This window comes from Phragmites australis, chromosome 2 (assembly GCF_958298935.1).
Source record: "Phragmites australis chromosome 2, lpPhrAust1.1, whole genome shotgun sequence".
NCBI lineage: Eukaryota > Viridiplantae > Streptophyta > Magnoliopsida > Poales > Poaceae > Phragmites > Phragmites australis.
In genome coordinates this window covers 3,074,686-3,088,695 of record NC_084922.1, presented here as the reverse complement: position 1 = coordinate 3,088,695, position 14,010 = coordinate 3,074,686, and the positions used below count along the sequence as shown (strand labels likewise).

The window sequence follows — 14,010 nt, the reverse complement described above, 5'->3', positions numbered from 1 at the left end:
CAGCAGCAGCATGCGGACAAAATCGACGTCGAAAGCACCGACAAATGAGGACTTGGTATATTCGGCACTCCGTACACAATGCCGTATTCGCCTTATGAGGTGTCAAAAATATCTGAGCCTACCCTTTTCAGTGCATAATATATCGAAAATCCGTTTTCGGTGAATAAGATATAGAATACACATTCTATATTAAGGAATCTGATAATATATTATCTATTTTTTATAAATATGATCAGTATGCTATCTATTTTGAATTTTTGCCAAGTTTTTAGAGTATACGATTCTCTTAGTTTTACCGCTTTGTTTTCTTTTAGCATCCAAATAGTCCATCGTTTCTCCGACGGGCCAGATTCGCTTGCGATTGATTTTGAAATTTGGAAACCAAACGTACTGGACCGGGGCACCTGCTCCTCCTGCGGTCCTGGAAAACTTCGCCTACTCCACCAGCTCAACTGCTCAGTCAACAGTCTCTCGCTGCCACTCGCCGATTACCGTTCTCGGCTCGAGTTCAAAACAGAACCCAGATCTAACCAAACCCAGGGGCACGACCATCTTTTCCCCACACAACTCAGTATTCGAATCTTGGGTGTTCCGATGCGGTAAAAAATATTTCGTTCCAAAAAATTGCGGTAAGAATTAGACAAACACAAAACCCTCCCATCTCACCGATCTCACCCACTGCACACCGGTCCCACGTATGATCGGGTCCACGCGGCAGTCAAAGAATCAAAGGGGGAACAGTAGCCGAGGCCCCCAACGAGTCCGGCCCGCGGGCCCCGCCGTTTTGACCGGTCAAAAGGCGTGGCCCAACCAAACCCCCGGATCCCGCGCCCTAAACGCACGTTGCTCGGAGCCAGCTCCCGTCTCCGACATGTGGGTCCCACCAAATGCACGGCCCAGATGTCTGCGGGTAGAAATGGAGAGGGGAGAGGGCGGGGGGTGCGCGCGGGCTTCCTGTGGTGGTTGGTGGGTGCTCTGACTGGCCGTCTCCCCGCCCGCCACCCCTCGGCAGCAGGCAGGCGAGGGGCAGGCACAAATCATTTCGGCCGCTGCGTCGCGTTGGTAGCAGTATTTTGCTTTGCTTGCGTCCCGACAACCGAAAAAAGAAGAGGCGGGGGAGGTAGAAAGGGAGAGGAACGGAGGGGAGCGAGTAGTCAGGGGCAGAGGGAGACGGGCGGGGGACAGAAGGGGCGAAGCAAATCTTGGAGGGGAACCTAGAATTTTCTCTGGAGGCGAAGAGGAGGAGGAGGAGGTATGGGCCGGCCGGCCGGCCATCTGTTCTTGCTCCTCGATTTGGCTGTTTGCCTGTTTGTTTCTTGATTTGTTCTACTCTCTTGGGGATTTGTGGCCTCAAAGATGCCTTCTTCGGTCCATGCTTGCGTGCGATGTTGACCTGTCTGTATGATGTGTCCATCCGTCGCCTTGGATCTGCGTTTTTGCTGTGAAAGATGCGGGCTTTCCTCGATATCTGGCTGATTTGCGCAAGTTCCTCCCGCCGGTGAGCTACGATTTTTAGAGGGTTTCCCGTGTTCTTGAGGAGGTTGGCATCGTTCTGGCAAAGATGCGGCCTTCCTGTGAGTTTATGTTGGCGTTAGTCCGCGGAGAGCATTTGCGCGGATCTCTGGACTTTTGTTTCGGAGGCCGTCTTCGTGGCTTCGGGTCCCAAAAAATAGGTAACATATGCCATCATTTCGTGACCAAATCGTCGGATTCTCATTTGATTTACTCGTTTCCCTTTGTTAGAGGCACAAATGCTTGCATAAATGATGCTTCTAGATAGATGCAGAGGAGAACCCAAATTAGGAAGGGTTCTTAGTTCCTTGAGAGTTGAGAGCACGTTGCCTTGATGAGTCCTGGCCAAGAAATAGGACTTCAAGAGCTTTTTTTTTCTCCCTTTGAGCTTAAGTTAGGCAAGTTTAAAGGGGAAAGTTTCTCCCCAGAAGAGAGTGAGTCCTTACAGTCTAGCGTGAAATGACCTACTTTTAAGAATCTTTGGATCCGCCACGGGGGCTTCTAGGCAGGGAGATGGTTGATTTCTCTCTGATGTTCTATTCTTGCAATGCGAGTCAATTGTTGGGCCTTTCCAGGTTGCGTTTTCGATCTGCTGTCTGCTTGGCTTATAATCCCCCCTATGGTTGCAATTTTAGGACGAGTTCATTCTCATTTCCTGCACTTTGCCTAGATTTGGCGAATGTTTGTGGTAGTTACTAGCCCCAATCAACTATTGTGAACGAGCATTCTTGGTGTGTTTGCTGTGGTCATCGTAATATATTGTATTTACCGTTCTAATTGGTTTTGGTTGTTGTTACACTCTGCAGGCAGATCAATATATTAGTTGACACTGTGATTTGATGCAAATCGGATTTGGCATCAATTGGCTGCTGTAAGAGATGGCTTTGGCAGGCGTAGCCCTATCTGGGTACAAGAACAGCAGCAGCACTAGCTTGGGTGTTGAGAAGTTGTCTGATCAGATGAATGAACTAAAGATAAGGGATGATAAGGTGAAGATGAATTGGCCACTTGTTTTTGTTTTTTGCTCTTTATTTTATGAAGGGACTTAGTCATAACATATTAACTTGAATGACAATTGCAGGTAGTTGAAGCAACCATTATTAATGGGAAAGGGACTGAAACAGGGCACATAATTGTGACTACTACTGGTGGCAAGAATGGTCAAGCCAAACAGGTGAGTGATTTTAATGCATTTGATCATGATTAGCAGCTATTTGTAAATGTGTGTAGTGCATGCATGAATCCAATAATTGAGAGCCAACACCATAATGCAATGTGCTACATGCCTTCGCATGATGTTAGCATCCAAGCTTGAGCAATTTAATTTTCCTAAACATTTTTGTGACTTTTTTTATAATAATATGTTATGTTGGATGCACTTGCAGACGGTGAGCTACATGGCTGAGCGCATTGTAGGTCAAGGTTCTTTTGGGATTGTCTTCCAGGTTAGTTGCAACTTGTGGCTGAGATTTATTTTATTAGGCAGCTACCTCGCATATGACCTTACTGAATCTAGTTTGTGAAACAACATTATTTGTTTTGCTATCAAGAGCTAGCTGATTGCATATTTGTCAAGCCTTTTGTGATCAGTTCTTCTGTAGACTGTCCTGTATACTTTTTGTGTTCTTAGATACCTTTGCTAATTTTTGTCTTTTTGTAGGCTAAATGTTTGGAGATGGGTGAGACTGTTGCCATTAAGAAGGTGCTTCAGGATAAGCGTTACAAGAATCGTGAGCTTCAGACCATGCGCCTTCTTGACCACCCTAATGTTGTGGCTCTGAAGCACTGTTTCTTTTCAACAACTGAGAAGGATGAACTGTATCTAAACTTGGTTCTAGAGTATGTGCCTGAGACTGTTCATCGAGTTTTGAAGCATTACAACAAGATGAACCAGCGTATGCCACTAATTTATGTGAAGCTGTATATGTTCCAGGTAACATTTTGTCCCAATCCCTTTTGGAATACTTATGCTATTGTTTTAGTTATACTGTAATACATTTTGTTGCTAGATTCTGCTGAAGAATATTTTGTTGTCAAAGCTATAAGCAAAGTTCCTCTCCTAATTTTTGGCAGCTCTAATGTATGCTGATTTTCCGACATGAACTTAATTCAATATTTGGTATTGGTTTTTTGGCAGATATGTAGGGCGCTGGCTTACATTCATGGCAGTATTGGTGTTTGTCACCGAGATATCAAGCCACAGAATCTTCTGGTATGCTGGAAAATCATCCATTTTGCTCATCTCAAATACCAAAAAACATGTTTTGTATCTTGAAATTGATTTTTGAACTTCGCAAACAGGTGAATCCACACACTCACCAGCTTAAACTATGTGACTTTGGGAGTGCAAAAGTTCTGGTCAAGGGGGAACCAAACATATCGTACATTTGCTCTCGATACTACAGGGCTCCAGAGCTCATATTTGGTGCCACTGAGTATACTGCAGCAATTGACATTTGGTCTGCTGGATGTGTTCTTGCTGAGCTTATGTTAGGCCAGGTATGCAGCATTCATTCTTTGATCTTTGTGCATTTTCTAAATTAACCTGTCCTCTACAAGTCAGCAATATAGGCTTTGAGTTCATACTGGCTTACAAGAACTTCTATTGGACAGCCTTTGTTTCCCGGTGAAAGTGGTGTGGACCAACTTGTCGAAATCATCAAGGTAGTAAACCTATTCGTGTGACTAGTAAATTGTTATTCTTCGAAGGCATAAATTCTTATCACCCTGAATTTTATTGTGCATTGCAGGTTCTTGGTACTCCTACAAGGGAAGAAATTAAATGCATGAACCCGAATTACACAGAGTTCAAATTCCCACAAATCAAAGCACACCCATGGCACAAGGTGCAAATCTTTCTACATCTGTTGCTATGTCGTCAGAAATTGATCGCTATCGTGTTACTAACTAACTGTACATCATGTGTCTTTTAGGTGTTTCATAAAAGGATGCCACCAGAAGCTGTTGATCTTGTCTCCAGGCTCCTCCAGTACTCCCCCAATCTCAGATGCACTGCTGTATGTATATCTCATTGCACATTACATAGTGGAAATACACATAACACTAAGACTTGTGCCCCAATTCTTTCTTGCATTATCCTTGACGACTTTTATGATTTATTAAGACCTGTGAATCTTTTGTCCAGGTGGAGGCACTTGTTCACCCATTCTTTGATGAGCTTCGAGACCCTAACACCCGTCTTCCAAATGGCCGCTTTCTGCCACCCCTTTTTAACTTCAAGCCTCACGGTGAGTTTCATGCCCCACTCAATTCATCTACGGTCCAGAACTTGGTTGCTCAAGTAGGCACTACAATCAGTGCGATTCTAGTTTGAAAGAGTACTCTAGCCCTAATTGCTCAATTGTTTGGATGAGAACGGCTCCTTATTTTCTTTGCCATTTCTGTTGCAGAACTGAAAGGAGTCCCTGCAGATATTGTCGCGAAATTGATCCCGGAACATGTGAAAAAGCAGTGCCCTTAGGTTGGATTGTGAGATGACTGGCCTATGAGCATGGGAATAGCCATCACAAGTGTGCATTCTCCCCTGGGATGTTGGATCGGAAACTTGCATGCCCACGCGTTGAAGACCCAAAGTTACCTGCTTGTATGACCGCTGTGTTGACCTGTTGTGTAGCTGTGTAGTATGTTGCGATGCGAACTTGACATGTAACCGGCAACCCCCGCCCTACTAACTGACGCTCACATGTGATTGCCATAGCTGATCTGTAATATGTACTAGAGCAGTAAGAATGTATTTATGGTAGTTTGATCAATGTATGGATCGTGGATTCTTTTTGTTTTTTCGAGTTCCTTTGTCTCCAGACCCAGACTGCTTCCCGGTTTTATATTTCTGAAGTGCAACCAGTTGCCACTAATAAGCATTCCGAAGATGATTTCTGCAGTTTGTGTGCCCATATTTTGTGGGTGGGGTGAGATGTGGCATTTCTATTTGTTAAAAGTGTGTGCTGGGGAACAGCGGAATCGGTTGCTGTAACACTTGTGTGATTACGCCTGCTGGTTGCACTGCTGCTTCCTGATGTGCGGTTGAGCCGCACTGGGAGTGAAGGTTTGAGACACTTCCACGAAGTGTGAACGCACATACGTAACTAGGAATGACAATGGGGGCTTTGTTCTCTGTTAATTTGCTGGGAATTCTTCTATTAAGGAACATGTATAGAAAAATTTAATCCTCACGAATTTATATGAGGATGGAAAAGCGCTTCCTGTTATATTTCTAATATCACACATATAAATGTATAAATATTATATTAGATTACTTCTATTTTTTTCTAACCTACGATATTTAACCCGTCTTATATTAATTACCTTCCTATACATCATAAATTATTTAATTTATATTATAAATATATTATTAATATATAGAAATAATTAATAATAATTTAATTTTATATCTCCATTGAAAACCTAATTCTCGCAAAATTCCTCACAGAAATGAGAATAAAAAAAACTTCTACCCTATAGCTAAATGAAAATGGAGGTGTGGAAAAATTCTTGATGGGGATTAGATCTTATTACCATCCCTACGCTTAACCTGTTCGACTCGTGAACAGTGGAGTCTTGTCATATATTTATATATTTGTTAAAAAAAGTATTTAGTTGTATCTTTTTAGGTAGATTAAATTGAGTTTCTATTTTAATGAGTTAGTATCTAGAGATCCGGAGCACCCTTAGTCGTTCCTTCGTGGTTTGGGTACGTTTTGTTTGGAAACGGATCTTTTGATTTGAAGAAGTCACGTGTAAACAATAGCTTGAGGACTTTGCTCTGATATGTACCGTTGGATTGGAAACAGATTCAGCGCTGCAACATGATATAGTACCAGTGATACACCGAATGCAACACAGTTTTCTAATGAACAGTACTCATGCTACAGTATATATGTGAATTACTGTTTACCGTCTCAAAAGTACTGTTTATCCGTGACTTTGATTTTTCGGGTGAGAGGATCCGTTTTTGAAAGAGGTACACCATCTCTGGTAAAATTTCTTGTGGAACTCGTAATTGCAAACTTGCCTGAAGGCAGCAAGAGAGCGAGCGAAGCGAAGGGCGGGGGAGAAGAGGAGCCGGCAGAAGAAGAGCTGCCAAGATGCCGTTGGGGAAGTACTACTGCGACTACTGCGAAAAGCAGTTCCAGGACACCGCCGCCGCCCGCAAGCGCCACCTCCAGGGCGCCCAGCACAAGCGCGCCCGTGCCCTCTGGTACGACTCCATCCGCCACCATGGTCAGTCGGTTAGCCCTCCTCTTCCCGGTCGTCGTTGCCTCTGTGGTTCACGCGTTTTGTCGAACGCCTTGTCTACCGCCGCCGTCGGGTCCGTCTGGCTGACTCCTTTTCTTCTTCCTTCGTCGACAGACCAGCACGGCGGCGCTTCTACCCTCCTCCTGCCCGACGGTACCCTCGCCAAGGGCATCTGCCACCACTTCGTCCGCACGGTGAGTCATCTTGTGCTGCGTTGGTGACTTAACCGGTGTGCACTCTCAGATGCGCTACGAGTAGTCATAGCATCACCACAGGACCACAATTGCGCTGTGCCTGTGCCGCTCCGAATTTTGAGGTCAATTCCTTTATGTGTACGGTACCTCGGGCCTCTCCCTTGTGAACATTCTCGAGTAATTACTTTTCCCTTTGGAATGCTTCAGCTACCCAGTTCACACTTGTTACTTAGCTTCCTTTTCTTTTACAGAAAATAAAATTTTGTTGCAGGGGACATGCAAGTATGGGGATTCATGTAGATACATCCATCCGAGGTCAGATGCTGTTAGTCCGGCATTAGCTGCATCTGGTAAGGGTTTATGCTCTCTTTTTCTTCTTTTTTGGTACTATCTGCTGAGGTGATTCATGCATCAGCAATTTGTGCAGAATATATTGCCGAATGGGTGCAATTTGGGGGCTATTTTGATATCTGCAACCCAATACTCCCTCTGTTTCTTTTTGTTAGGCGTGTACGCATGTCAAAATTCAACATTGGATTCGTAATTGAAATTATTTTCCTGTGATCATAATTTTTGTTGCTATGAACATTAGGTGCATACACATTTCAAAATTCAACATTGGATTCGTAATTGGAATTATTTTCCTATGATCATAATTTTGTTGCCATGAACATTACACTATAAGAGTAATCAACTGTCAAAGTATAATTTTGAAGACCGTGCCAAGTCAAACCACACCTTTTTATTTTGAAGTAGTGGGAGTACGAAATTTTGAGTTCTTAAGTGAATTCCCATTGAATTGTATGTTGCGTTTGGGCTAGGGCTAGATTCTGCTTGAACAAACACTTCCTGAAGGTCATCACAGTTTCTAACATTTAGCATGCAATTTCATTTGCCATTGTGTTTAGTTTATGCGAGGAACTGCTATTGTGATTCATTTAAGACGATATGTTTGCCCCTCTGCAGAATTCAAGCAGCGCTTCAGTCTCCCTTTTGCCTCAAAGGAAATTGTTGTTTGCACAAATCTGTTGGAGTGTAGAAATAGTTACTTGTATCCCTGTCTGTTCATTAGAAAGGGTAGTACATGAGTTATATCTTGAATGTGTTGTAATGCTCATGTTTACAGTAAGCATTGCTACAGGGTGACGCTTGGAAAATGGAAAATATTTTATTACTAGTTCAGTCAGCGCTAAAGCAATTCTTAATTATAAGTCGGATTTAGTACATGGATAGGCCTTATGTTTTTAATCAACTTCTATCATTCAGGGCCTGGGCCTGGAGCCATGGTGCAGCAGCCTAATCTTCTTGGCAGTCAACCCAATTTTGGTGGATACCAGGCACCAGAAAGGAATTCTTTCTCAGGTGATTTCATCATTGCATGAGATTCTTGTCAAACACTGTTATAATTAAATGACTGGATAGTCCAGGGCTCCAGGCAGTAGCATCACTAACCTTCAAATTGATGGTTGTAATTTATTTCCTACACGATTTATATTCTCTTTCTAATTATTGTTTAGGGTTTGCTTCCCACACAATTTTCTTTTTGAACTTAGATTAAAGCAATAAATAGGAACATTTGATGATTATCGTACACCATTGTGTCAATCATACAGCTAATAAAACATGATATATATGTCTTAAGTCCAATTGTCTCGCCACCAACCAGAATGAACATGACACCTCTAAGCTTCAATTATTTTTATGACCTAGAAAGATGCTGTTTTCATTTGTGTTATCATGGGGTCTCTGAAGAAACACATATAAGATTCTTCTTCTTCTTCTTTTTTGGTTCCTGTGAAGCTACCCTAAACTCGCAAAGATTTCTGAATTCTGGCATCTGCCTTTATAGCAGGAACTCCAATATTGGACAAGCCTAGCTTCTCATCATGTTTTCCTCTTAGTCAGTTGTCATGCCATGAATAGAGCCCTTGTCATACAATCGTCTTATTAAGTCCTTTATGGTCTCTTTGGCAGAGCTCCCAGAGCAGTTCTCAAAGTGGAATCAGTGGGAGCTATGTCAAACGGCATTTTGCAGTTTTCAACTCTCAGAGTGATTCCCTGAAATGAACTATAGTTGGTGAGCTGAAAAAAACAGCTTTCTCTAATTCACTTCATCCATAATGTTTACCTTAGAGAATCAATTTCAACTACATAATTATTTTCCCTAGAGAGTCACTCCTCTCAGAGGATTTGGATCAAGAGGAGCTCTATATGCCAGGGGGTCCATTGGTTGGTGCCTCCCGGTGACTAATGAGGTGCTGCTTGGATGTTTCAAGGTGATTTGATCGATTGCAAGCGGACCTCTCGGTTGGTGCCTCCAGAGACTAGGGTGGGGCTACACACACACACACATATTGATAGGGGGTGGGGCTACATATTAAAGCACTTAATTTTGTTTGGTTCAAAGCTGTTGTCAGCTTCCTCAGTCTACGGGAGGCGAGAGCTATGCTCGGGATCCAATATTGTGATGCTTTCAAGTGCATAAGCTGCCAGGGTGGCGTATGGTTCAGTGTTTTGCAATCGTTTCATCATACTTGTTTCTTCAACGAATTTCATCGCACTTATCTCTTCAATGAGTTTCCATTCGGTAACAGTGTTACACTGCATTTCTTTCTGCCATGTTTTGCAGGGAACATACTAGGGGGGCACACCTCATGGGGCAACTTACCGCCGTCGCTGCAACCTCCTCCTGAAGGCGGCTATCCTTCCCTTCCTTTCGTCGACTGGGGCTGAAGCGTCGTTTCTCTGGAATTCGTACCGTTTTACATGCTGTACATTGACTGTCTATGCCGAAACTTCATTCAGGGCATGCGGTAGATCGAACATGCAATGGGGATTCCAATCCCACCTGCATCCTGTGTGCTAGTGGGTTATTCTGGCAGTAAGAATGTTAGATATATAGCTGCCATCCGTATACAAGTAAGACTTGTACGTCCGGTGAACACTGAACAGTGCATCAGGCTTTCACTTGAAATTGGGCTCCGGCTGTAGGTTCTGTCTTGTTGGTTCCATTGAGCTGCTCGCTCTGTCTTGCACTGAAAGATGATTGCGAGGGGGAAGGAGATGGGTTTGTGCCGCTTGCTGCTCGTGTCTCGCCGGTCACCTGGCACGGCAGCCCAACGCTTGACGCGTCCAGGAGCAGGTCGCTGCGTTTCCATTTCCCGCCTAGAGCGACCGGTGACTCGGCGAAGCTCTTGCCTCTCCGGCGGTGAGGGTCGTGCCGTCGAGACGATGACCGTTTTCTCGTGGGGACCCTGCCTCATCCATCATCCATGGGAGTGCACCATGGGGGGGGGGGGGAGCGTCTGTCCGGTAGCAATATTGCAACCGTGGCCGTCGCATTGCAATGGCTGGTCCCTGGTCTCGTTGGGGACCTGAGTCGTCAAGTGGGTGTGGAAACATTCTGTCCATGCAGGGGAACAAGCTCTGAGGCCTTGGGAACAAGATGGATGGAAACATTCGAACGAAATTCGTCCAGACAAACACGTCGCAAGGGCAATATCAACCATCGCCGAACAATTAACTCGTCGAATTACACAGAAATTTTTCTCCAACCATTGACCTGAAAGCAGCAAGTACTCGATCATTTGCTTGACCCGACCAACCATCAAAGTATCAAACTATCTGCATCCACGCGGACTTGCGATCGACACGAGGCCACTGCAAGCAAGCGACCAGCCACCGTTCCTCGTCTTCCGCACCGCGTGCCGTCACCAAGCGCGTCGGTGGAAAACTCTTCATCTCCGGCTGCTGCGTCGCCTCCTCCTCCTGTCCAGCGGCGAGTCTCTCGTCGCCGCTACCGCCGACAATGGCTCGCAGGAACAGTAGGAGGGAGGCCATTGACCAGTCGATCGATCTACACAAAAATGCTTTCTCAGAATGCAGGTAGATAGCAATGGTCAAGCTCGAGCATCAACAGCAGCAGCAGGAGCAGTTACATGTAGTAATGAGCTCTGAAGTGCACTGTTTTTCTTTACTGGTTTCAGGTGGAGGTGCATTTCTTGCAAGTAATTCGTTTTGCTGTTGCAGGGGAGTTTTCAGGAGGATCACAGAAAGGTTATGAGCAGGGGTTTTGGTTGGGATGTGCCCTGCCGCACTGACTGCAGGTGAACCACCTGGATTGGGCTGTGGTTGGTAGTGAGCCGGTGAAAATATTCTGTTTCTTCTCCTTGCCGTGTCGGTGTTCGTTCACCCAACATTCCGATTGTGTCTGCTACCTGATTGAATTCTTCGACAGTTCGTTTGATCCGTGCACTGCATTGGCCACTGGAGTGCACGCCTTGGCCATTGCCGTGCCCTGCATTTGGTCATACCAACTGCATCAAATAATTGGGCACGGTTGTTTGTACTTGTGTTGGGTGTAATCTCGTAAATAGAACACGACAATCAGCCATGCGGCGCCAAACATCAAATTGCGAACACGAAAATTCCAATTTAACGTATAGTTTATTAGCATCGTTTATTTGTATTGAAATTTATATTAGAAGGGTAGATGATAAAATTTTAAGTAGGTAAGAGAATCAACGAATGGATAAATACTATGTGAGAGAAAATGACAGTTGAGATAGACTGTACGTGCGTAATACATACGAAATTGCATTTATCATCATATTGCACGCCAATCTATTGTGAATGTTACGTTGTAATAATTTTCAGTGAAAATAGCTTTTATATGGAAAGAGAGATGCATTTCCCACAAAGAAACAAACTAGAAATCTCCTTTTCTGTTTGGTACTAAGGCGCTGCTCTCAGTTTTTCCCCCAATGGTTATCTAAGTCTGGGCCCCAGTGTCAGTGGGACGATTTGGTGGCAAAAATGAGATCCACGCTAGATAGATGAGCCAAGCAATGCAGCGACAAGCTCCAAACGATGCAGAATTTGACAGGCGTGCAGTTTGAAACAGATAAAAAAGCAGAGTGCACTGTTCTTGCACCAACTGTATTAGAACACCTGGCACCACATATATACATTTCCGGAGGGCCTTATCTAATGACAAATCTATTGCGGTACTGCTATTGTTCATGAATGGCCCATGCTTTCAGATCTTAATCACAAAAGCTATGCACAACCGCGCCCGCCATTCTCTGCTCCTCCGGCCGGGATCCCCGGTTATCATCAAATCAAGCCCATTTTATGTGAAATGCAATTTTGTATGTATTTGCATATATACTTATCTATCTCTATCATTCATATCTTTTATCTGATATTCATCTATCAATTGATTATCTTATTTACCTTATAATTTTTTTCACCACTCTTATAACATGAATCTTTACGCTAATAAACGATCACAATAAACTATTCACGGCATGCCTGTGCGTGCCCTAGTGGAATGTTCCCGTTTCGTTGTCAGGTGCTGATAAAAAAAAGGCCCAGGATATGCTCCGAACATTCTGAACATGCACAAGAATCCATTGGATGAATCCAATCAGACAGGGGCGGATCCAGGAGGGGTGCTGGGCGTGCTGCAGCACCCCTGCCAGTTACAACTTCTCATATAGCTTCTTTAGAGAGAAGATGATGTAGAATGAGATAGAAGAAGAAGGAGAGGATCAGCACCCCTTGTTTGAAACTTCTTTGGATGAAGGAGATCAGCACCCCCCTCGAGCCTCCGCTGGCTCCGCCACTGCAATCAGACAACTAGCATGAAACTTTGCAGAGTAAGTGTAGGGTAGTACGTGAAGTATTGCCGCGACTACATGACGGTGCACAAATGCAGGGCTGCTGCTACTCCACTCACATCTTCGGATCCATCTGCGAGCGCTCTGTTCTTTGGACTGTACTGTATCTGTTTCAGTTTGGAATGCTGTAGGTTCGCCGAGCAGGCATGAACTGCTGCTACGAGATGAACGAAATCTTAATTAAGGGTAGCAAAAGATACTTTTTTACTTTTATAGATGATGCTACTAGTTTATGCTATACCTATTTGTTTAGAACAAAAGATGAAGTATTAGAATATTTCAAAAATCTATAAGGCCAAGGTGGAAAACCAGCTGGGGAAGACAATAAAGACTGAGATCTGACAGAAGTGGAGAATATATTCCTAAGGACTTCTCCGAGTTCTGTGAAGAAAGTGGCATAATCTATAAATTTATGTCACCATACTCACCACAAGCCAACGGAGTAGCCGAAAGAAAGCACCAAACAATTTGTGACTTGGTTAACGCCCTGTTACAAAGTTCTAGTATGGCTAACTTATGGTGGGGTGAGGCTATTCTCATAGTTAACTATGTCTTGAACAGGGTCGCTCTTTGAAATCGCGAGGAAGGAGAGAAAACCGAATCTGTCCTTTCTTCGCACTTGGGGCTATACTAAACTACATATTCACCTGCCAAAGAAAAGGAAATTAGGACCAAAGACAGTCAATTGTGTCTTCCTAGGTATGCACAACAGAGTTCCGACTATAGATTCCTAGTGGTCTATTCTGAGGTCTCAGACATTGCCGTCAACTCGATAATGGAACCTCGGGATGCGACATTTTTTGAGCACATCTTTCCTAGGCGAGCGAAGGAGGCTGATATCTCTGATGTTTTAGTTGATGATCCTGCTCCTCAGAGTGTCAGTGGTACGGTTCCTGAATTGGAACTTAGGAGGAGCAAGAGGCAAATAACTCAAAAATCATTGGGACATGACTTTGTCACCTATGTTGTGGATGATGAACCACAAAACCTTTCAGGGGCATATACTTCTCCAGAAGTAGAGTACTGGAAAGGAGCAATCCATAGTGAGATGAATTCAATCATCACTAACGGAACCTAGGAGTTAGCAGATCTCCCAGTTGACTGCAAGCCGGTTGGCTGCAAATGGATCTTCAAGAGAAAGCGTAGAACCGATGGTACTATAGAAAGGTACAAGACCCGACTAGTGGCTAAGGGTTTCATGCAAAAGGAAGGAGAATACTATTTTGATACGTATTCTCCTATTTTTAGGTTGCCCACTATCAGTGTGCTTTTAGCACTAGTAGTTTCTTATAATCTCCTTGTGCATCAGATGGATGTCAAGACCACTTTTCTCAATAGAGAGTTGGATGAGGAGATTTATATGCAGC

General features: G+C 44.0%; 2 protein-coding genes across 6 annotated transcripts; both read left to right on the top strand.

Annotated features, from left to right (window-relative positions):
• The first annotated feature begins 991 nt into the window (after positions 1-991).
• Positions 992-5,333, top strand: LOC133894288 (glycogen synthase kinase-3 homolog MsK-3-like). 2 transcript variants are annotated; one of them, XM_062334851.1, is made up of 12 exons: positions 992-1,252; positions 2,319-2,501; positions 2,594-2,686; positions 2,898-2,957; positions 3,173-3,445; positions 3,650-3,724; positions 3,814-4,011; positions 4,126-4,176; positions 4,263-4,358; positions 4,446-4,529; positions 4,658-4,760; positions 4,923-5,333. In XM_062334851.1, exons 2-12 carry the CDS (start codon positions 2,391-2,393, stop codon positions 4,991-4,993), a joined length of 1,215 nt encoding a protein of 404 aa, XP_062190835.1. In that variant the 5' UTR covers positions 992-1,252; positions 2,319-2,390; the 3' UTR covers positions 4,994-5,333. The 2 variants fall into 2 exon arrangements, with proteins under 2 accessions (XP_062190835.1, XP_062190836.1); XM_062334852.1 differs by lacking the exon at positions 2,898-2,957.
• A 1,050-nt stretch (positions 5,334-6,383) lies between these two features.
• LOC133894242 (zinc finger CCCH domain-containing protein 3) lies at positions 6,384-9,962 on the top strand. Of its 4 annotated transcripts, XM_062334847.1 has the most exons (7): positions 6,384-6,753; positions 6,883-6,962; positions 7,234-7,312; positions 7,390-7,463; positions 8,229-8,324; positions 8,937-9,039; positions 9,592-9,962. In XM_062334847.1, the coding sequence occupies exons 1-6, from the start codon at positions 6,618-6,620 to the stop codon at positions 9,027-9,029; spliced, it is 558 nt and encodes a 185-aa protein (XP_062190831.1). In that variant the 5' UTR covers positions 6,384-6,617; the 3' UTR covers positions 9,030-9,039; positions 9,592-9,962. The 4 variants fall into 4 exon arrangements, with proteins under 4 accessions (XP_062190831.1, XP_062190834.1, XP_062190833.1 ...); XM_062334850.1 differs by lacking the exon at positions 7,390-7,463 and having other exon boundaries at positions 6,395-6,753; XM_062334849.1 differs by lacking the exon at positions 8,937-9,039 and having other exon boundaries at positions 6,398-6,753.
• The last annotated feature ends 4,048 nt before the right edge of the window (positions 9,963-14,010 follow it).

Bases quoted from the DNA above. Each gene is read 5' to 3' on its own strand.
- LOC133894288 (XM_062334851.1), top strand. From the start codon at position 2,391: ATGGCTTTGGCAGGCGTAGCCCTATCTGGGTACAAGAACAGCAGCAGC. The intron at 4,012-4,125 runs GTATGCAGCATT...TCTATTGGACAG, and splicing joins CTGAGCTTATGTTAGGCCAG to CCTTTGTTTCCCGGTGAAAG. The intron at 4,359-4,445 runs GTGCAAATCTTT...TGTGTCTTTTAG, and splicing joins AAGCACACCCATGGCACAAG to GTGTTTCATAAAAGGATGCC.
- LOC133894242 (XM_062334847.1), top strand. From the start codon at position 6,618: ATGCCGTTGGGGAAGTACTACTGCGACTACTGCGAAAAGCAGTTCCAG. The intron at 6,963-7,233 runs GTGAGTCATCTT...ATTTTGTTGCAG, and splicing joins GCCACCACTTCGTCCGCACG to GGGACATGCAAGTATGGGGA. The intron at 7,464-8,228 runs GTTAGGCGTGTA...TCTATCATTCAG, and splicing joins TACTCCCTCTGTTTCTTTTT to GGCCTGGGCCTGGAGCCATG.